At 42.4% G+C, this 23015-nt stretch overlaps 2 protein-coding genes across 4 annotated transcripts; both read right to left on the bottom strand.

The window, feature by feature from the left end:
- Positions 1-686: 686 nt before the first annotated feature.
- On the bottom strand, positions 687-9317 carry LOC109623732 (NACHT, LRR and PYD domains-containing protein 12-like). Of its 3 annotated transcripts, XM_069525119.1 has the most exons (10): positions 9246-9317; positions 7585-7896; positions 7394-7498; positions 4722-6591; positions 4451-4624; positions 3496-3669; positions 2917-3090; positions 2281-2454; positions 2133-2179; positions 687-1793 (listed from the first exon to the last, which is right to left on the bottom strand). In XM_069525119.1, exons 2-10 carry the CDS (start codon positions 7862-7864, stop codon positions 1243-1245), a joined length of 3549 nt encoding a protein of 1182 aa, XP_069381220.1. In that variant the 5' UTR covers positions 7865-7896; positions 9246-9317; the 3' UTR covers positions 687-1242. The 3 variants fall into 3 exon arrangements, with proteins under 3 accessions (XP_069381220.1, XP_069381221.1, XP_069381222.1); XM_069525120.1 differs by lacking the exons at positions 2917-3090; positions 3496-3669; XM_069525121.1 differs by lacking the exons at positions 7394-7498; positions 7585-7896 and having other exon boundaries at positions 9246-9307.
- Positions 9318-13510: 4193 nt separating this feature from the next.
- Positions 13511-22763, bottom strand: LOC109639929 (NACHT, LRR and PYD domains-containing protein 12-like). The gene is made up of 10 exons (XM_069525118.1): positions 22621-22763; positions 20959-21270; positions 20769-20873; positions 18097-19966; positions 17825-17998; positions 16833-17006; positions 16251-16424; positions 15625-15798; positions 15477-15523; positions 13511-15138 (listed from the first exon to the last, which is right to left on the bottom strand). Exons 2-10 carry the CDS (start codon positions 21236-21238, stop codon positions 14522-14524), a joined length of 3615 nt encoding a protein of 1204 aa, XP_069381219.1. The 5' UTR covers positions 21239-21270; positions 22621-22763; the 3' UTR covers positions 13511-14521.
- Between the last annotated feature and the right edge of the window lie 252 nt (positions 22764-23015).

The raw sequence follows: 23015 nt of genomic DNA on the forward strand, positions 1-23015 counted from the left end.
ATGTCTACTGTTAATCTAAATGTTTTTCAAGAGTAAATCCACCCTCCATAGAGTTTATTTCTTGCCTCTTGTTGAAAATGGAACACAGAAGAGTCAGTATCCAATAATTGTTTGACTATAAAACAGATCAAATTATCATAAAAGCTGCAGCTGCTAATAAAATAACTTTGCCATGTAAAAATTCACGGTCATAAAATGTAAGTGTATGTGTGGTGTGTACTTGCTCATGTAGGTGCATGTGACTATCTTGATAATGTACCATTAAAATACGGGACCGCTGACTTCAGAACAGGTTGTTGTTGATCAAAATCATTTGATTCGTTTCCATAAAGTTTGTCAACTAGAATGACAGAGAGCACAGACCTCCACCAAGGCCCCTTATTAAAATTAGATCCAGATTTTTCTTTGGATCTGCATCAAATTGTAAATATCGGTCCACTAAACATGCCTGATTTTTATTTTCATTTGGATCCATGAATAAAAAATTCAACTAAGTGTTGAAAAACATCCTATTCCTTAATACAACCTCCAATCTGCATCCACACCAAAATAATAATGTATTCTCCCCTGACCCATACCTCATCCTTCCACCTAGTTATGTGTTAATCTGTCCAGTAGTTGCGTAATCCTTACCCACAAACAAACACAGACAAAAACATAACCTCCCCCAGAAGTAAAATGACATGTTTTATGAAATTATAGTATTTATTGATTATTTATGAGGTGTAAAGATTGACTTCTTTGGTCCTGTTGGGACCCAGCTCATAAGGGAAATGGAAAGCAATGTTCTTTAAGGTACAGTGTGTAGAATTTAGTGATATCGAGTGTTGAAATTTCATGTTGCAGCTGAACACACCTCACATCACCCTCTCCTTCCAAACATGAAAAAGAACCTGTGATAACTTCAGTTGTCATAAAAACTCAAAAGGTGTTTAGTTTGTCCAGTCTGGACTAATGTAAATAACATGGCGGCCTCCGTAGAGAGCAGGATGTAAATATAAAGTATTTAAATATAAAGGGAAGTTAAAGAAAGTTAATCTACATCAGGAGCAGGGTCCGCCATGTTGCACCTCCAGGTTTTGGCTCCCTACATACTTGGGTAAGCTGAGGTGGTATTTAGTTAGTTGCAGCATGCACTGAATATTTAACTCATGATTCCATGTCATAACATATTTTAAACTCCCTGTTTAGGTGTTCCTTGTCCTCTGGGACCTTGTTTGCCCACAGGGTCCACTCTCCCTCCTAAATCTGACAAAGAGTCACTGAGGAGTCGAGCCTGATCATATGCTCCAAGCTGAACATAGGGTAGAGAGGTTCAGTGAATGTGGGGTTGAAGGTGTGGAGGTGGAGCAGCTTGTCAGAGGAGACTCTGTAGAAGGACACAGAGCCAGCAGGCCAGTCCAAATACACTGCCACTTTCTCCAAAACAGAGCTAGGATCACAGATGCATAGATTCCCATGGACTCTGTTGTTGGTGAAGGCAGAGTAGAAGCCTCCGGAGCCGTACAAGCTCCATGACTTGTCACTGAGACCGAGGCAGCAGTCGGAATCCTTTTCTTTTCGTCTGATTCCTCTGTAAGTCACTCCAACAGACACCCACCCTTTCCTCATTACCTCCCAGTAACAGCGGCCAGTCAGGCCATCGGTGCACAGCAGCTGCTTCCAGTCGTTGAATCTCTCTGGGTGATCAGGATACGGCTGCTTTTCCTTCACCAGCGTCACCGTCCTGTTGTCCTCAGACAGACAGAGGTATGCGTTTGCTGTGTTTGGGTCCAGGGTGAGCGGACATGCGTCTGAGAGACAAAACAAGAAACTGTTCAGATGCAGGCATCGAGACAGGGGGAACGAAACAGAACCATTTAGCTCCCTGCATCCTGACCTGCAAATTGATTAAATTTGACTCTATGCAGTATAAGAATAAAGGTGTTTCTGATATTGTGTTTACCGCACCAGAAACATGGCCACAGTTAAAAAAAAACTAACAAGAACAAAGATAAGATGACACAGTGATACTCCTCCGCCCTGTTAGAGATCAAAGTGAGAGCCCCACAGACTCCAGATCTGTTTCCCAGAGATCTCATAGTAGTGAATCACACTAAATCTTTACATTTACGAGTCATATACACACTTACACTTCCTCAGTCCAGATTTCAACAAGTGCATGCCAGTATGATCCACACTAGAAGGATAAACAAACACAATCAGCAGACTTATCGTATTTTCTTTTAACAAGCAATAGCAGTTATTTTCAGCCTTCGAGCAGACTTCGGCTCTACAAACCTGAGAGTGTCTAGTCTCCACTGTGGGTCCTTCACTCCGGCAAAGAGCGGCGTCAGCCCTGAGTCTCCCAGGGGATTGTAGCTCAGGTCCAGCTCCCTCAGATGGGACGGGTTAGAGCTCAGAGCGGAGGCCAGAGAAGCACAACCTTCCTCTGTGACCAGGCAGCCTGACAACCTACACAGAAAAACTGTGCTTAAAATGAAATCGCACCTAAAGATTGAACGTGGATGCAAGTGAATGAAAACATGAAAATCAGCATGAACAATCATCAGTGATGATCACATCTGCTGTTGCTTCATGTCATACATTCATTCCAACGTGCACAAACATGCACACACAAACACACACACACACACACACACACACACACAGGAGAGTCATAGTCTTACCAAATATATGTCAGGAAGGACCACTAATAAATGAACACTGAGAAAATAATACCAATACGTTGTGCAATATTACTTCCATTTTATTTATTCCTATTATCATTGTCATGAACACTTTGTGCCACTTTAGTTTAGTACTAGTTTATTATCTCATGTAACTTATTTTCTATCGTCATTTCTTCCATGCAATGGTTCTGCAGATGAATATAAAGCATTATAAAGCATTAAAGTTGAAGAGAAGATTCCTGACCTGAGAGTTTCCAGTCTGCAGTGTGGACTCTTCAGTCCAACACAGAGCAGCTTCACTCCTGAATCCTGCAGGTCGTTGTTACTCAGGTCCAGCTCTCTCAGCCTGGAGGAGTGGGAGCTGAGGACTGAGGACAGAGCCTCACAGCTTCTCTCTGACAGGTTACATATACCCAACCTGAATCATTCATCATAAAAAAATTACAAATAAAAATTCAATATATTTATCCAAAAAGGCAGTTTAACGTATCACAAAGATAGATAGACACGAGATGCAGTGTCACTCATGTTCTTAAATCCTGAATGAATAATTTATTTTCCTAATAGAAATTGACATCAGATTTTCAATCTGGCTGCCTCTGGTAGTTTGCAATCAGCAAATTCACCTTCCAGAATCAGATTTGTTGTCATGCTAGCTTTAGAGTTGTTTATTCTTTTTGCCACACACTGGATAATTGGACATGCATTTAGTCAAGCTGTTGGAGAATTTTAAGAATGCCATGTTCTGGACCACAAGGAAAATAAATCCAAAAGGTCAGCATTTCCAAACTGACACAAAACTTGCAGTTATATTGATCTCAACCTGATCATTTCTGTTTTACAGCAGCAGCTCTTCAGTCCACCACAGAGCAGCTTCACTCCTGAATCCTGCAGGATGTTGTTACTCAGGTCCAGCTCTCTCAGCCTGGAGGAGTGGGAGCTGAGGACTGAGGACAGAGCCTCACAGCTTCTCTCTGAAAGGTTACAGCCAGTCAGCCTGCAGACAAGTCACAAACAAGATTTGCTCACAAAAGTTTAACTTCAAATCGGTTGGAGATGACATAGAAATACACACTTAGTGTATAATTTTCTGTATTAAGATGAAAAGCATCAGAGGGCTGACACAGTCTGTGTGCACACTGTATATACCCCTATCAGGCAATGCTATTTATTTTTTAAATTTAATAATGCTGTTTTAAAATAATATGATGATGTCATCTATACCATGATGGATAATTGGTTAAAGTTAATGCAATACTGCATCATATGTATATTATGTCATTTTCTGACTTCCCTCTGACATCATGAAGATGTCATTCCTATAATATCATAAATCATTTAGTAATTTATATAAGCTTTAGGTTTTTTATGTGATCGTCATTGTCTGTCTTTTTGGTGACGTATTCATGACGCTTATTATTTGACACCATATGACGGAGAAATCATGTTTTGATCAATATAAGCTTTCGTGTTTTTCGCTATTATTTGCAGGAATGTCCTAGAAAATGTGTTTTTCAGACCGTATTTGTTGTCGACCTTGACCTAGACAGTTCAGCTCTAACAGTTATCCATACCCTCCGAAGCAACAGTCCCTCCATGTGTGGTGAAAATTCATCCATTTGTTGTTAAGTTATTTTGTTCAGACACACACACACAGTTACACCATGCTGGCATTGGGTAACTAACTGTTTAGCTTTTGCTGCAAAAGAGACTAAAGCAGGCACAAACATAATTCATTTAAAAGAGACATTCAAGTTGTTAAGTTGAAGTGAGCTGACCTGAGAGTTTCCAGTCTACAGTGTGGACTCTCCAGTCCACCACAGAGCAGCTTCACTCCTGAATCCTGCAGGTCGTTGTTACTCAGGTCCAGCTCTCTCAGCCTGGAGGAGTGGGAGCTGAGGACTGAGGACAGAGCCTCACAGCTTCTCTCTGACAGGTTACAGCCACTCAGCCTGAAGAAGGGTTACAGGTTAACTGATAAAGGAATGTTGAAAAATCACTCTCTTTAATGAGAAATTAATTGAATTAAAATGTGTATATTACACCTACAAGAACACAACAGAGTTCCTGACCGCTGGCAGCAGCCTCAGGAGACCTTCCTGTAAAGCAGAGTACTTCCTGAGGTCAAACTCATCTCTGTCTTCTTCTGATGACTGAAGGATGAAGACCAGAGCTGACCACTGAGCAGGAGACAGACTTTTACTGGGGAGTCTTCCTGAGCTCAGGTAATGTTGGATCTCCTCCACTAAAGAATGATCATGCAGTTCATTCAAACAGTGAAACAGGTTGATGCACCTCTCTGGAGATGGATTCTCTCCGATCTTTTCCTTAATGTACTGCACTGTTTCCTGAATGGCCTCTGAAGTACTCATTGAGTGTTTCAGCAGCTCTTGTAGGTTATTCTGATTGGCCTCAGTGAAGAGACCCAGAAGGAAGCGGAGGAACAAGTCGAGGTGTCCATCTGGACTCTCTAAAGCTTTGTCCACTGCCAGTTTTTGGATTGAGGCAATGGACGGTTTGCTAAAAAGCTTCTGCATGTTTTGGAACTTGAGCTGTTGTTGCACCATTACATTTTTCTTCTTGTTAATGACCGACTTTACCACATAAACTGCAGCCAAAAACTCCTGAATACTCAGATGCACAAAGCTGAACATCTTATCCCCATCCTTGTCCTTCCTCCACAACTGCTCTTTTTTAAACATCTGTGTGAACACCCCAGAGTAAACTGAGGCTTTTTCAAAATCAATGCCGCTCTCTTTGAGATCTTTTTCATAAAAGATGAGGTTCCTGTTTTCCAGCTGGTGAAATGCCAGTTTTGCAAGTGAATGCATGTGTGCAATGCTCTGCTCTGTGCCATACTTTTCCTTTGTCTGTCTAATCTGAAACATCAAGAACCCTGTGTACAACTCCGTCAGGGTCTTGGGCAGCTCTCCTCCCACACTGGTTTTCAACAAGTCCTCCAGAACTGCCGCAGTGATCCAGCAGAAGAGTGGAATGTGACACATGATGTGGAGGCTCCGGGATGCTTTGACGTGGGAGATGATTCTGCCACATTGCTCCTCTTCCCTGAACCTTTTCCTAAAGTACTCCTCTTTCTGTGGGTCAGTGAACCCTCTCACCTCTGTCATAATGTCGACAAAGTCAAGAGGGATCTGATTGGCTGCGGCTGGGCGTGTGGTTATCCAAAGGCGAGCAGAAGGCAGCAGTTCCCCCTTGATGAGGCATGTCAGCAGGACTTCTACTGTCATTGACTGTGTCACATCAATGCAGGGGTTTGTGTCAGCAGTGAAGTCGAGCCCAAGTCGACTTTCGTCAAGACCATCGAGTACAAAGAGAAGTTTCAAATTACTCTTGTCGTAGTTGGTGTTTCCTGAAGCCTGTAGCGTTGTGAAGATGTCATTGAGATCCTTCTTCCTCATATCTTGGGTTTCCCTGATACACTCGTGAATAAGCTCAGCAAAACATAACCTCCTCCCCTTCAGCAAATTCAGCTGGCGGAATGTGAGGGGGAACATGAGGTGCACATCTTGATTTGCTCTTGTTTCTGCCCAGTCTAGAATGAACTTGTGTACAAGGAATGTTTTGCCAATTCCTGCAATCCCATTGGTCAGCACTGTTCTTACAGGTAAGGATTTTCCAGAAGGGTGTTTGAAGATATTGTTGAGTTGGACCGCTTCCTCTATTTGCCCTGGTTCTCTTACTGCCATCTCAATTTTTCTGACTTCATGCTGCGTGTTGATGTTCACTATGCTCCCATATGTGATGTAGAGCTCTATGTAGATGTCATCAAACTGTTTTTTATCCATTCTTTGAGTCCATCCTTCTTGTGCACACATAAATCTGTTCTGGAGGTGTGATTGGAGTGAGTGCTGGTACAATGCCATGGGTTGTGGAGGTTTAGGGTGTGGCAGCAGGAAATCTATTTAACATGCAGGGAAAATAAATATTAAAACAAATATATTCTATCTATCTATTTAAAAACCATCATATTTCATTATATATCATATACATGCATGTTTAGGATATAAACTGGAAGCAAAACGGAGTGCCCATTTCTCTCCAAGACGATATTGTGGAGAGGCAGCTGTGGTCTAGGGGGGAAATGGGTTGACCATTAATTGCAGGGTTTCATCTTGTCCAAATGTTCCCTGAGAAAGAACTCGAGGTTTATTGAAGTAAAAACAGGTCTTTATATGTAAGTAGAGTCAATGTAGGACACCCTGGTACGTCTGATAGCGTCTCCAGCCAGACACTGGCGTCACCACTTCCTGACATGACTCAGTTATTTCCTGTTTTCAGTAAAGCATCATGTTGGGTGTCAAGGATGCATTGGGCACTCTGTCACCTCACTGTCAAATTAATTAATTCTCATTCCCACTGCAGACAAAAGTCACGTTAGCAGATGTTAGCTTTTTTTTTTTACCAGTAGACGACGGGCTTTAATGAGATATGTGTATGTTGTTTATTGTACTTTTTAACTTTTGGTAAACTATTTCCCCCCTGCTTCATTTCTTCATGGTGACCTTGGCTAATTCCTGTTTTCTGTAGCAGTTGCTGATGATTAAGAACCGCAGCTTAGCCTGGCATCTCCAGACCATTTCACATTTGGAAGTGGCTGTGGGACATCTTGATTGCTTTTTGATTTCCAAAGAATGTTATCAATGCCTCATTGGTAATTCCTCTTTCATATGTTTAAGAGCAAAAGAAGAGAGTAGCTTTACCAGTCTGATTGCTGTTGGTGGGAGGGTGAGGAAGACATGCAGCCGTTGCTCGAATGGAGGATGCTTTGCTGCTCTCTGAAATCTCTCCAACATTATGCATATGTACTGAGAGATAAAGAGACAAATAAAGTACCCAAGACATTCATTTGATATTTAATTTTTTTTTTTCCATAATGTGTTTTATTTCTTACATTTTGATCCTGAGCTGATGCTGGATAACCTCTGCACAAGATCGTTCCTGTTGATCTTTGTCAATACTTTCATGGTCACCTCCATAGAGTGCTCATTATATGTGTGCACAATGAGGTCCAGTGTGTCCAGCCTGTCTGCCTTCTCTAAATGGCTCTTTGGTATAGCTGGGAAGCCTTCCAGGATTTCAGCCTGCTGCAGGAACCATTTGAAGATTTTTAGTTCTTCATGTGCCAGATCCTCCAGTGTTTCTAGGAGCAGCTCTGTAACTGCCGCCATCATTGGTTCCTAATAAATCAGAGGATGTTTTGCCTCTGACAAGGACATGATAAAAAATAAAAAAGATTGTATCACAGCATCAGATGATACAGTGGGCTCTGTCTATTGTTTAATTATTGGTAATCATAATATATATATAGAGAGAGTACTTATCAAAATTCTGATTACAAAGTGATTAACAAGGCAACAATCAAAACAAACAAGTCATACAATCATCAGAATTGAAGAAAAATAGTTGTTATAGTTAAAAGACATTAGAAAATAAGACAAATTATGTATATGTAATGTATATTCCAGAAATGACACTCTATATGTGTATTCATATCTTGAGAACCCTTCATCTTATCAGCTTCACACTTGGTATGTGCATCTTTATGGGGACAAGGAAGTGCAGTGTTGAATTTGGTATGATTTGGTCTCAGGATACATTCAATAATAATAAACTGCAGAGTTGTGTGGCCAGGGTCCAGCTTCCAGGGACTGCTTTACTTTTCTTTTCATCGTTTCTGAGAGAATGCTGCAACCAGCATCACCACAGGCCAAGTTAAAAGCCTGTTTCAAACTGATAGTTCAAGTAAAAGCAAGAAAGCCTCTCTGATATCAGTATAACTGTAAAAGCTTTAGATTTTAGCCAGTACACTAGGACAGATAGGTGTGATCATGCCTATACAACATGATTTGTCTATAATATTTAATAGGCAGCACTGCCAGCAAAAACACGATGTTCCTTAAAACTGTCAGGTCTTGGTGAGAAGTTAACACAGTGATTTTCCAGTGTTGTACATAACCTTTCTGTAACTTGCAGTCTTACAGTATGTCAGTAGAAGTTGCTTAAGGGAAGTAAAATAAGAGGAACAAAATGCTTTGTTGTCACTGTGTGTAGATTTCACATATGCAACACAATTTTAGACAAGAATTTCAATTATTAAATAAAATATTACTCTGTGACACTTAAACTATAAGCAGTATAGATAAGAGATTAATAAAATATTCTTTCAAATATTTGACTGTTAGCGCTCATCTTATGCAATTGCTGTTGTATTTCCTTTTTAACTATGACACTGTAGAAGTTTTCGGATTCAGATTAACTCTAAATTTTGCACAGGAGAACTGAGTTGAACCATGAATGAAATATCAGTGATGATATCAAAAATATCCTTCAGTCAAAACAACCTGACTTAGCATAGTAGTTCTGCTATTTTGTCAAATACCAAATGTTGCAACTTAACGGTGACAACAATAACATGTATAATGTTGTCAAATAAGCTCAATTCTGGTCCCAGAGTCACAGTATTATTTATCTAAAGCTACCCTGGCTCGCATCCTCATACATAACTGTGGAATAAATGGTGATGATGTATGATGTCAAACATGGATAACTTACATCCAAATGAAGAGATTGTCATTGTTCATCTGCAGTTCACAGTAAATATTGACCTTTGTGCCTCATTGGTCTTTAACCTCTCTGGTGACAGCGAACATCCAGTCGTGTGAGCTGAACAAGTCTGAGGTGGAGAGATTTTTTAAGAAGTATTACTTCCCCAAATTCAGTGTCTTAGGCAAAATGTCTTTACATCCGAGTCTTGCTGCATTCCGTATATGAAATGCAAATATTCAAACACTGTCCTTATCCAAACCTCCAATCTGATACATTAAGTATTATTGAAGTTTTTTTATTTTCATTTTAAATCACTATCTTGCTGACAGCAGTACACAGAATGAAGGGAGTGTTATCTGGTAGACTGAGCTTAGGTAAATCACGGATGTGATTTAGTTTTCCATTTTGTCCACCAGATGGGGAACTAGCATCTACAGAAAAACATTGCTGCTTGTCTAACATGCAGTATCCTGCCCCCTCTCCAAGATGGCAGCTCCATGTATCACTGGTGGTGAAAGCTGTAGTTTTTACAATGTATTAGTACATCTAACAGCCATTAAATTTGTTGTACACATAGTACAGATCAATTACTGTAATTAAGACTATATCTACAGTAAACATGGACAACGCATCCCCATTTCCCAAAAATTTTCGGGAAATGAAACAAAAATACATTTTAGAAAACATAAATAAAAAGATGCAATTGGAGTTTCCCCTTTTCTTCTTTATTATTAATATATAACTATATTTCATATATAAACAATCCCAACCAACATTACCACCTACACAGCTCTAACACTCCTTTTCTCTTGTTCAGTGAGAGAAGTGAACTCTACCATGTGCTGTCAGCATTTACTACCGTAAAGACGGAAAAGCAGCGCAGGTTAAAATAACACTACCGTAACTGCAAGAAAAGTTCAAATAGACCGCTCAGTCAAAATGTAATAATCGGTCTGTGTCCGTGTAGAAAGGCTTCTGGGTGCCGTCCGGACCGCGGTCCGCCTGTTGGGAACCCATGCTTTAGATGATCTTGGGCGATTTTGTTCTCTTCAGCTCGCTCTTAGGTTGAATCCATGCTTTGACTGTGCGCAGCCACTTTCCTTACGACGCCTCGTCACACGTTGCGCTAATTGACGTATTTACGTAATTGATGACGCATCATCCCAGCCGAACTGTGCATTTAGTTTATTTTGTGTTTGTTATTATACGCACACTTATAAAAGTTTCATTTGATCAGGACAACTAATCACAATCTTTGCAATGACCAGTTTCATGAATATTTAAATTTAAAAAGGCAACGAACTAATGATGCTCCCATGATGCACCTGGTGCACCTGCTGAACTGCCATGTGTGGCACGCGCACTCAGAGCTAGCAGTTAGCAGTTAGCAGAGGCAGCAGGAGTCTCCCGAGGCAGTGCCGCTGCGGACCATCTCCGCGAAGAGCGTGGCGCAGGCACTGTTTCATGTCATCTCCCGTGTCGGGATTCCGAAAGAAATCCTGACGGATCAGGGCACCTCCTTTATGTCACGTACACTACGCGAGCTGTATGAATTGCTGGGCGTCCATTCAATCCGGACTAGTGTTTACCACCCACAGACCGACGGGCTGGTGGAGTGGTTTAACAAGACACTAAAGAACATGATTCGTAAGTTCGTGCACGAGGATAGCCATAATTGGGATAAATGGTTAGACCCTCTGTTATTTGCAGTGCAGGAGGTTCCCCAGTCCTCCACAGGATTTTCCCCATTTGAACTGTTGTTTGGCCGGAAACCTCGGGGCGTCTTGGACCTGGTAAAAGAAGACTGGGAGACGGGTCTGAGCGCTTCTAAAAACGAGATTCAGTACGTGCTGGACCTGCGAGCAAAACTCCATTCACTTGGGGTATTATCACGGGAGAATTTGCTCCAGGCCCAGCAACCTCAGCAGCGCCTGTATAACAGAGGGACGAAACTAAGAAAATTTGATCCGGGAGATAAAGTCCTTGTATTGCTCCCCTCCTCTAGCTCCAAATTACTCGCCAAGTGGCAAGGGCCCTTTGTGGTCACACGACGAGTGGGGGAGGTAGACTATGAAGTAGTGCGGTCTGACAGGGGTGGGGCAACACAGATCTACCACCTCAACCTCCTTAAAAAGTGGAGAGAGGTGGCCTCTGTTTCTCTGGCGACCACGGTGATCGAGAGAGATGAGTTGAGACCGGAGGTATCAAAACCGGATTATTCTGCCCCGGTCTGTTATGACGACCATCTCTCGCCAAGCCAGAGAGCAGAGGTTGCGAGGGTGCAGTGGCGGTTTGCCGATGTGTTCTCCCCCTTGCCAGGACGCACTACGCTCATACACCACCACATAGAGACCCCCACGGGCGTGACGGTGCGTTCACGGCCCTATCGTTTGACGGAGCACAAGCGGGAAAATTGTGCAGACGGAGCTTCAGGCCATGCTGGAGATGGGGGTAATAGAAGAATCCCACAGTGACTGGTGTTGCCCCGTGGTGCTTGCGCGCAAGACCGATGGGTCAATACGGTTCTGTGTGGATTATCGTAGGGTGAATGCGGTGTCCAAATTTGATGCCTATCCAATGCCCCGGGTCGACGAACTCCTGGACCGGCTAGGCACGGCTCGCTTTTTCACGACACTGGATTTGACCAAGGGCTACTGGCAGATCCCCTTGTCTCCAGAGTCCAGGGAAAAAACGGCCTTCTCCACTCCGTACGGTTTGTACCAGTTTGTCACACTTCCGTTCGGGTTGTTCGGGGCCCCAGCAACATTTCAACGCCTCATGGACCGGGTTCTGCGGCCACACTTCGCATATGCTGCGGCCTACTTAGATGATGTGATCATTTATAGTGAGACCTGGGAGCAGCATATGCGGCAGGTGGGGGCGGTGCTCGAGTCCCTGAGGCGGGCGGGGCTCACGGCCAACCCGAAGAAGTGTGCGGTGGGACGGAGGGAGGTACGGTATCTGGGGTACCACTTGGGGGGCGGACAGGTGCGGCCGCAGGTAGAGAAGACCGCAGCGGTTGCGGCCTGCCCGGCGCCCAAGACGAAAAAAGAGGTCAGGAGGTTTTTGGGTCTGGCCGGTTACTACAGGCGATTTATTCCAGCCTTTTCGGAGCTGACCAACCCCCTGACCGACCTGACCCGAAAGGGTGCCTCAGATCCGGTCCAGTGGACGGAGCAGTGTCAGCTGGCGTTTGAGAGGGTTAAGCTAGCCCTCTGTGGTAAGCCACTGCTGTATACGCCTAACTTTTCTCTCCCTTTTGTCCTGCAGACGGACGCCTCGAACAGTGGGCTGGGGGCTGTTTTGTCCCAGGAGGTGGAGGGGACCGACTGCCCCGTACTGTATATAAGCAGGAAGCTGGTCCAGCGGGAGAAGAATTACAGTACGGTGGAAAAGGAGTGCCTCGCCATTCGGTGGGCGGTCGGGGCCCTCCGCTATTACCTCCTGGGGCGCCCTTTCACCCTCTGGTCGGACCATGCCCCGCTCCAGTGGCTCCACCGCATGAAGGATGCCAACGCGCGTATCACTCGCTGGTATCTGGCTTTGCAGCCATTCAACTTCAAGGTGATCCACAGGCCGAGTACCCGGATGGTCGTGGCCGACTTCCTCTCCCGCTCGGCGGAGGGGGGGGGGGTGGGCTTGCGGCCGGCGGGATCCCGGCCTGAGTCGGGCGGTGGGGGTATGTGGCGGTGGGGTATGGTTAGGGCGCCAACTGCTGGACAACAGGGAGGAGTGGCTCAGCTGGTGATCCGACAGCTGGGCAGAATCAGGTAATCAGGGCAATCAATAAAAGCATGCTTGTAACCTGGTTCTGTCTCTTGTAGTAGGCTGGCGTCCCGAGACACAAGCGGAGCGGATGCACATACTTTGGCGGGCGGGGTGTATCACCGGAGTGTGGATTGCAAGACCCGCGAAGCCACAGCTATAAGTATATTGAAGTGTGTACGCTCAGTTGTGAGAGCAATAAAAGACTGAACGAAACGCCTTCTCTCCTCCCGTCCTTCCCCGGAGTGGGCCGAGTATTCCCACAGCCTGATTTTTATTTTCATTTGGATCCATGAATAAAAAATTCAACTAAGTGTTGAAAAACATCCTATTCCTTAATACAACCTCCAATCTGCATCCACACCAAAATAATAATGTATTCTCCCCTGACCCATTACTCATCCTTCCACCTAGTTATGTGTTAATCTGTCCAGTAGTTACGTAATCCTGTTTACCCACAAACAAACACAGACAAAAACATAACCTCCCCCAGAAGTAAAATGACATGTTTTATGAAATTATAGTATTTATTGATTATTTATGAGGTGTAAAGATTGACTTCTTTGGTCCTGTTGGGACCCAGCTCATAAGGGAAATGGAAAGCAATGTTCTTTAAGGTACAGTGTGTAGAATTTAGTGATATCGTGTGTTGAAATTTCATGTTGCAGCTGAACACCCCTCACATCACCCTCTCCTTCCAAACATGAAAAAGAACCTGTGATAACTTCAGTTGTCATAAAAACTCAAAAGGTGTTTAGTTTGTCCAGTCTGGACTAATGTAAAAAACATGGCGGCCTCCGTAGAGAGCAGGATGTAAATATAAAGTATTTAAATATAAAGGGCCTTTTCTGGGTTAAAGAAAACTACAATTCATACGATTTAGATGAAACAACTATTGAAAACATCATGAGGATTATTCTACGTTAAATTTCTGCCAATAGTCCCCTTTCACCTAAATCAGGGTTGTTGAACACATTTTTACACATTTCAAACATCTGTACTTTTATAACATCTTTTTTTACACATTCAAACATCTGTACCTTTAGAACATCTTATTAATACATTTCAAACATCTGTGCTTTTTTTAACACATCACATTTTCTTTTTTAACACTCATCACCACAATCGTGGCCCCCCCTGAAGAACTCTGTCATAACACTTTGAAAAGCCCTGACCTAAATCTTACACACTGGACCTTTAGAATATAAAATTGTATTAATGTAGAGAGGATAAAGAAAAATACACGAACAGATAAATGAGGTAAACTGGGTGCTATATGGGATAATGGCAGCCTTACCTTTTAAAGGTCCAATGTGAAGGATTTAGCAGCAGAAGTGAAGCATGATATTCATAATGGTGTACAATTAGAATGAAAGTTAATCTACATCAGGAGCAGGGTCCGCCATGTTGCACCTCCAGGTTTTGGCTCCCTACATACTTGGGTAAGTTGAGGTGGTATTTAGTTAGTTGCAGCATGCACTGAATATTTAACTCATGATTCCATGTCATAACATATTTTAAACTCCCTGTTTAGGTGTTCCTTGTCCTCTGGGACCTTGTTTGCCCACAGGGTCCACTCTCCCTCCTAAATCTGACAAAGTCACTGAGGAGTCGAGCCTGTTTATATGCTCCAAGCTGAACATAGGGTAGAGAGGTTCAGTGAATGTGGAGTTGAAGGTGTGGAGGTGGAGCAGCTTGTCAGAGGAGACTCTGTAGAAGGACACAGAGCCAGCAGGCCAGTCCAAATACACTGCCACTTTCTCCAAAACAGAGCTAGGATCACAGATGCATAGATTCCCATGGACTCTGTTGTTGGTGAAGGCAGAGTAGAAGCCTCCGGAGCCGTACAAGCTCCATGACTTGTCACTGAGACCGAGGCAGCAGTCGGAATCCTTTTCGTTTCGTCTGATTCCTCTGTAAGTCACTCCAACAGACACCCACCCTTTCCTCATTACCTCCCAGTAACAGCGGCCAGTCAGGCCATCGGTGCACAGCAGCTGCTTCCAGTCGTTGAATCTCTCTGGGTGATCAGGATACGGCTGCTTTTCCTTCACCAGCGTCACCGTCCTGTTGTCCTCAGACAGACAGAGGTATGGGTTTGCGGTGTTTGGGTCCAGGGTGAGCGGACATGCGTCTGAGAGACAAAACAAGAAACTGTTCAGATGCAGGCATCGAGACAGGGGGAACGAAACAGAACCATTTAGCTCCCTGCATCCTGACCTGCAAATTGATTAAATTTGACTCTATGCAGTATAAGAATAAAGGTGTTTCTGATATTGTGTTTACCGCACCAGAAACATGGCCACAGTTAAAAAAAACTAACAAGAACAAAGATAAGATGACACAGTGATACTCCTCCGCCCTGTTAGAGATCAAAGTGAGAGCCCCACAGACTCCAGATCTGTTTCCCAGAGATCTCATAGTAGTGAATCACACTAAATCTTTAAATTTACGAGTCATATACACACTTACACTTCCTCAGTCCAGATTTCAACAAGTGCATGCCAGTATGATCCACACTAGAAGGATAAACAAACACAATCAGCAGACTTATCGTATTTTCTTTTAACAAGTAATAGCAGTTATTTTCAGCCTTCGAGCAGACTTCGGCTCTACAAACCTGAGAGTGTCTAGTCTCCACTGTGGGTCCTTCACTCCGGCAAAGAGCGGCGTCAGCCCTGAGTCTCCCAGGGGATTGTAGCTCAGGTCCAGCTCCCTCAGATGGGACGGGTTAGAGCTCAGAGCGGAGGCCAGAGAAGCACAACCTTCCTCTGTGACCAGGCAGCCTGACAACCTACACACAAAAACTGTGCTTAAAATGAAATCGCACCTAAAGATTGAACGTGGATGCAAGTGAATGAAAACATGAAAATCAGCATGAACAATCATCAGTGATGATCACATCTGCTGTTGCTTCATGTCATACATTCATTCCAACGTGCACAAACATGCACACACACACACACACACACACACACACAGGAGAGTCATAGTCTTACCAAATATATGTCAGGAAGGACCACTAATAAATGAACACTGAGAAAATAATACCAATACGTTGTGCAATATTACTTCCATTTTATTTATTCCTATTATCATTGTCATGAACACTTTGTGCCACTTTAATTTAGTACTAGTTTATTATCTCATGTAACTTATTTTCTATCGTCATTTCTTCCATGCAATGGTTCTGCAGATGAATATAAAGCATTATAAAGCATTAAAGTTGAAGAGAAGATTCCTGACCTGAGAGTTTCCAGTCTGCAGTGTGGACTCTCCAGTCCACCACAGAGCAGCTTCACTCCTGAATCCTGCAGGTCGTTGTTACTCAGGTCCAGCTCTCTCAGCCTGGAGGAGTGGGAGCTGAGGACTGAGGACAGAGCCTCGCAGCTTCTCTCTGACAGGTTACATATACCTAACCTGAATCATTCATCATAAAAAAATTACAAATAAAAATTCAATACATTTATCCAAAAAGGCAGTTTAACGTATAACAAAGGTATATAGATAGACACGAGATGCAGTGTCACTCATATTCTTAAATCCTGAATGAATAATTTATTTCCTAATGGAAATTGACATCAGATTTTCAATCTGGCTGCTTCTGGTAGTTTGCAATCAGCAAATTCACCTTCCAGAATCAGATTTGTTGTCATGCTACCTTTAGAGTTGTTTATTCTTTTTGCCACACACTGGATAATTGGACATGCATTTAGTCAAGCTGTTGGAGAATTTTAAGAATGCCATGTTCTGGACCACAAGGAAAATAAATCCAAAAGGTCAGCATTTCCAAACTGACACAAAACTCGCAGTTATATTGATCTCAACCTGATCATTTCTGTTTTACAGCAGCAGCTCTTCAGTCCACCACAGAGCAGCTTCACTCCTGAATCCTGCAGGATGTTGTTACTCAGGTCCAGCTCTCTCAGCCTGGAGGAGTGGGAGCTGAGGACTGAGGACAGAGCCTCACAGCTTCTCCTTGACAGGTTACAGCCACTCAGCCTGCAGACAAGTCACAAACAAGATTTGCTCACAAAAGTTTAACTTCCAATCGGTTGGAGATGACATAGAAATACACACTTAGTGTATAATTTTCTGTATTAAGATGAAAAGCATCAGAGGGCTGACACAGTCTGTGTGCACACTGTATATACCCCTATCAGGCAATGCTATTTTTTTTTAAATTTAATAATGCTGTTTTAAAATAATATGATGATGTCAACTATACCATGATGGATAATTGGTTAATCCATATAATTTGTGGTGGTAAAAGTTAATGCAATACTGCATCATATGTATATTATGTCATTTTCTGACTTCCCTCTGGCATCATGATGATGTCATTCCTATAATATCATAAATCATTTAGTAATTTATATAAGCTTTAGGTTTTTTATGTGATCGTCATTGTCTGTCTTTTTGGGGACGTATTCATGACGCTTATTATTTGACACCATATGACGGAGAAATCATGTTTTGATCAATATAAGCTTTCATGTTTTTCGCTATTATTTGCAGGAATGTCTTGGAGAATGTGTTTTTCAGACCGTATTTGTTGTCGACCTTGACCTAGACAGTTCAGCTCTAACAGTTATCCATACCCTCCGAAGCAACAGTCCCTCCATGTGTGGTGAAAATTCATCCATTTGTTGTTAAGTTATTTTGTTCAGACAAACACACACACACACACACACAGTTACACCATGCTGGCATTGGGTAACTAACTGTTTAGCTTTTGCTGCAAAAGAGACTAAAGCAGGCACAAACATAATACATTTAAAAGAGACATTCAAGTTGTTGTTAAGTTGAAGTGAGCTGACCTGAGAGTTTCCAGTCTACAGTGTGGACTCTCCAGTCCACCACAGAGCAGCTTCACTCCTGAATCCTGCAGGTCGTTGTTACTCAGGTCCAGCTCTCTCAGCCTGGAGGAGTGGGAGCTGAGGACTGAGGACAGAGCCTCACAGCTTCTCTCTGACAGGTTACAGCCACTCAGCCTGAAGAAGGGTTACAGGTTAACTGATAAAGGAATGTTGAAAAATCACTCTCTTTAATGAGAAATGAATTGAATTAAAATGTGTATGATTACACCTACAAGAACACAACAGAGTTCCTGACCGCTGGCAGCAGCCTCAGGAGACCTTCCTGTAAAGCAGAGTACTTCCTGAGGTCAAACTCATCTCTGTCTTCTTCTGATGACTGAAGGATGAAGACCAGAGCTGACCACTGAGCAGGAGACAGACTTTTACTGGGGAGTCTTCCTGAGCTCAGGTAATGTTGGATCTCCTCCACTAAAGAATGATCATGCAGTTCATTCAAACAGTGAAACAGGTTGATGCACCTCTCTGGAGATGGATTCTCTCCGATCTTTTCCTTAATGTACTGCACTGTTTCCTGAATGGCCTCTGAAGTACTCATTGAGTGTTTCAGCAGCTCTTGTAGGTTATTCTGATTGGCCTCAGTGAAGAGACCCAGAAGGAAGCGGAGGAACAAGTCGAGGTGTCCATCTGGACTCTCTAAAGCTTTGTCAACTGCCAGTTTTTGGATTGAGGCAATGGACGGTTTGCTAAAAAGCTTCTGCATGTTTTGGAACTTGAGCTGTTGTTGCACCATTACATTTTTCTTCTTGTTAATGACCGACTGTACCACATAAACTGCAGCCAAAAACTCCTGAATACTCAGATGCACAAAGCTGAACATCTTATCCCCATCCTTGTCCTTCCTCCACAACTGCTCTTTTTTAAACATCTGTGTGAACACCCCAGAGTAAACTGAGGCTTTTTCAAAATCAATGCCGCTCTCTTTGAGATCTTTTTCATAAAAGATGAGGTTCCTGTTTTCCAGCTGGTGAAATGCCAGTTTTGCAAGTGAATGCATGTGTGCAATGCTCTGCTCTGTGCCATACTTTTCCTTTGTCTGTCTGATCTGAAACATCAAGAACCCTGTGTACAACTCCGTCAGGGTCTTGGGCAGCTCTCCTCCCACACTGGTTTTCAACAAGTCCTCCAGAACTGCCGCAGTGATCCAGCAGAAGAGTGGAATGTGACACATGATGTGGAGGCTCCGGGATGCTTTGACGTGGGAGATGATTCTGCCACATTGCTCCTCTTCCCTGAACCTTTTCCTAAAGTACTCCTCTTTCTGTGGGTCAGTGAACCCTCTCACCTCTGTCATAATGTCGACAAAGTCAAGAGGGATCTGATTGGCTGCTGCTGGGCGTGTGGTTATCCAAAGGCGAGCAGAAGGCAGCAGTTCCCCCTTGATGAGGCATGTCAGCAGGACTTCTACTGTCATTGACTGTGTCACATCAATGCAGGGGTTTGTGTCAGCAGTGAAGTCGAGCCCAAGTCGACTTTCGTCAAGACCATCGAGTACAAAGAGAAGTTTCAAATTACTCTTGTCGTAGTTGGTGTTTCCTGAAGCCTGTAGCGTTGTGAAGATGTCATTAAGATCCTTCTTCCTCATATCTTGGGTTTCCCTGATACACTCGTGAATAAGCTCAGCAAAACATAACCTCCTCCCCTTCAGCAAATTCAGCTGGCGGAATGTGAGGGGGAACATGAGGTGCACATCTTGATTTGCTCTTGTTTCTGCCCAGTCTAGAATGAACTTGTGTACAAGGAATGTTTTGCCAATTCCTGCAATCCCATTGGTCAGCACTGTTCTTACAGGTAAGGATTTTCCAGAAGGGTGTTTGAAGATATTGTTGAGTTGGACCGCTTCCTCTATTTGCCCTGGTTCTCTTACTGCCATCTCAATTTTTCTGACTTCATGCTGCGTGTTGATGTTCACTATGCTCCCATATGTGATGTAGAGCTCTATGTAGATGTCATCAAACTGTTTTTTATCCATTCTTTGAGTCCATCCTTCTTGTGCACACATAAATCTGTTCTGGAGGTGTGATTGGAGTGAGTGCTGGTACAATGCCATGGGTTGTGGAGGTTTAGGGTGTGGCAGCAGGAAATCTATTTAACATGCAGGGAAAATAAATATTAAAACAAATATATTCTATCTATCTATTTAAAAACCATCATATTTCATTATATATCATATACATGCATGTTTAGGATATAAACTGGAAGCAAAACGGAGTGCCCATTTCTCTCCAAGACGATATTGTGGAGAGGCAGCTGTGGTCTAGGGGGGAAATGGGTTGACCATTAATTGCAGGGTTTCATCTTGTCCAAATGTTCCCTGAGAAAGAACTCGAGGTTTATTGAAGTAAAAACAGGTCTTTATATGTAAGTAGAGTCAATGTAGGACATCCTGGTACGTCTGATAGCGTCTCCAGCCAGACACTGGCGTCACCACTTCCTGACATGACTCAGTTATTTCCTGTTTTCAGTAAAGCATCATGTTGGGTGTCAAGGATGCATTGGGCACTCTGTCACCTCACTGTCAAATTAATTAATTCACATTCCCACTGCAGACAAAAGTCACGTTAGCAGATGTTAGCTTTTTTTTTTTACCAGTAGACGACGGGCTTTAATGAGATATGTGTATGTTGTTTATTGTACTTTTTAACTTTTGGTAAACTATTTCCCCCCTGCTTCATTTCTTCATGGTGACCTTGGCTAATTCCTGTTTTCTGTAGCAGTTGCTGATGATTAAGAACCGCAGCTTAGCCTGGCATCTCCAGACCATTTCACATTTGGAAGTGGCTGTGGGACATCTTGATTGATTTTTGATTTCCAAAGAATGTTATCAATGCCTCATTGGTAATTCCTCTTTCATATGTTTAAGAGCAAAAGAAGAGAGTAGCTTTACCAGTCTGATTGCTGTTGGTGGGAGGGTGAGGAAGACATGCAGCCGTCGCTCGAATGGAGGATGCTTTGCTGCTCTCTGAAATCTCTCCAACATTATGCATATGTACTGAGAGATAAAGAGACAAATAAATTACCCAAGACATTCATTTGATATTAAAATTTTTTTTTCCATAATGTATTTTATTTCTTACATTTTGATTCTGAGCTGATGCTGGATAACCTCTGCACAAGATCGTTCCTGTTGATCTTTGTCAATACTTTCATGGTCACCTCCATAGAGTGCTCATTATATGTGTGCACAATGAGGTCCAGTGTGTCCAGCCTGTCTGCCTTCTCTAAATGGCTCTTTGGTATAGCTGGGAAGCCTTCCAGGATTTCAGCCTGCTGCAGGAACCATTTGAAGATTTTTAGTTCTTCATGTGCCAGATCCTCCAGTGTTTCTAGGAGCAGCTCTGTAACTGCCGCCATCATTGGTTCCTAATAAATCAGAGGATGTTTTGCCTCTGACAAGGACATAATAAAAAAAAAAGATTGTATCACAGCATCAGATGATACAGTGGGCTCTGTCTATTGTTTAATTATTGGTAATCATAATATATATATAGAGAGAGAGTACTTATCAAAATTCTGATTACAAAGTGATTAACAAGGCAACAATCAAAACAAACAAGTCATACAATCATCAGAATTGAAGAAAAATAGTTGTTATAGTTTAAAGACAGTAGAAAATAAGACAAATTATGTATATGTAATGTATATTCCAGAAATGACACTCTATATGTGGATTCATATCTTGAGAACCCTTCATCTTATCAGCTTCACACTTGGTATGTGCATCTTTATGGGGACAAGGAAGTGCAGTGTTGAATTTGGTATGATTTGGTCTCAGGATACATTCAATAATAATAAACTGCAGAGTTGTGTGGCCAGGGTCCAGCTTCCAGGGACTGCTTTACTTTTCTTTTCATCGTTTCTGAGAGAATGCTGCAACCAGCATCACCACAGGCCAAGTTAAAAGCCTGTTTCAAACTGATAGTTCAAGTAAAAGCAAGAAAGCCTCTCTGAATCAGTATAACTGTAAAAGCTTTAGATTTTAGCCAGTACACTATAGGACAGATAGGTGTGATCATGCCTATACAACATGATTTGTCTATAATATTTAATAGGCAGCACTGCCAGCAAAAACACGATGTTCCTTAAAACTGTCAGGTCTTGGTGAGAAGTTAACACAGTGATTTTCCAGTGTTGTACATAACCTTTCTGTAACTTGCAGTCTTACAGTATGTCAGTAGAAGTTGCTTAAAAGGGAAGTAAAATAAGAGGAACAAAATGCTTTGTTGTCACTGTGTGTAGATTTCACATATGCAACACAATTTTAGACAAGAATTTCAATTATTAAATAAAATATTACTCTGTGACACTTAAACTATAAGCAGTATAGATAAGAGATTAATAAAATATTCTTTCAAATATTTGACTGTTAGCTCTCATCTTATGCAATTGCTGTTGTATTTCCTTTTTAACTATGACACTGTAGAAGTTTTCGGATTCAGATTAATTCTAAATTTTGCACAGGAGAACTGAGTTGAACCATGAATGAAATATCAGTGATGATATCAAAAATATCCTTCAGTCAAAACAACCTGACTTAGCATAGTAGTTCTGCTATTTTGTCAAATACCAAATGTTGCTACTTAACGGTGACAACAATAACATGTATAATGTTGTCAAATAAGCTCAATTCTGGTCCCAGAGTCACAGTATTATTTATCTAAAGCTACCCTGGCTCGCATCCTCATACATAACTGTGGAATAAATGGTGATGATATATTTGTCAAACATGGATAACTTACATCCAAATGAAGAGACTGTCATTGTTCATCTGCAGTTCACAGTAAATATTGACCTTTGTGCCTCAGCCCTCTGTGCCTCATTGGTCTTTAACCTCTCTGGTGACAGCGAACATCCAGTCGTGTGAGCTGAACAAGTCTGAGGTGGAGAGATTTTATAAGAAGTATTACTTCCCCAAATTCAGTGTCTTAGGCAAAATGTCTTTACATCCGAGTCTTGCTGCATTCCGTATATGAAATGCAAGTATTCAAACACTGTCCTTATCCAAACCTCCAATCTGATACATTAAGTATTATTGAAGTTTTTTATTTTCATTTTAAATCACTATCTTGCTGACAGCAGTACACAGAATGGATGGAGTGTTATCTGGTAGACTGAGCTTAGGTAAATCACGGAT

Source organism: Paralichthys olivaceus, chromosome 5, assembly GCF_024713975.1.
Source record: "Paralichthys olivaceus isolate ysfri-2021 chromosome 5, ASM2471397v2, whole genome shotgun sequence".
In the NCBI taxonomy this organism is placed as follows: domain Eukaryota; kingdom Metazoa; phylum Chordata; class Actinopteri; order Pleuronectiformes; family Paralichthyidae; genus Paralichthys; species Paralichthys olivaceus.

Excerpts from the sequence above, each read along its gene's own strand:
- LOC109623732 (XM_069525119.1), bottom strand. The coding sequence starts at position 7,864 with ATGATGGCGGCAGTTACAGAGCTGCTCCTAGAAACACTGGAGGATCTG. Across the intron at positions 3,091-3,495 it reads TGTAAAACAGAAATGATCAG|GTTGGGTATATGTAACCTGT; the intron begins GTTGAGATCAAT and ends TGAATGATTCAG. Across the intron at positions 2,180-2,280 it reads TGGAGACTAGACACTCTCAG|TGTGGATCATACTGGCATGC; the intron begins GTTTGTAGAGCC and ends TTATCCTTCTAG.
- LOC109639929 (XM_069525118.1), bottom strand. The coding sequence starts at position 21,238 with ATGATGGCGGCAGTTACAGAGCTGCTCCTAGAAACACTGGAGGATCTG. Across the intron at positions 19,967-20,768 it reads CACCAACAGCAATCAGACTG|ATTTCCTGCTGCCACACCCT; the intron begins GTAAAGCTACTC and ends CATGTTAAATAG. Across the intron at positions 15,799-16,250 it reads TGCAGACTGGAAACTCTCAG|GTTGTCAGGCTGCCTGGTCA; the intron begins GTCAGGAATCTT and ends TTTTGTGTGTAG.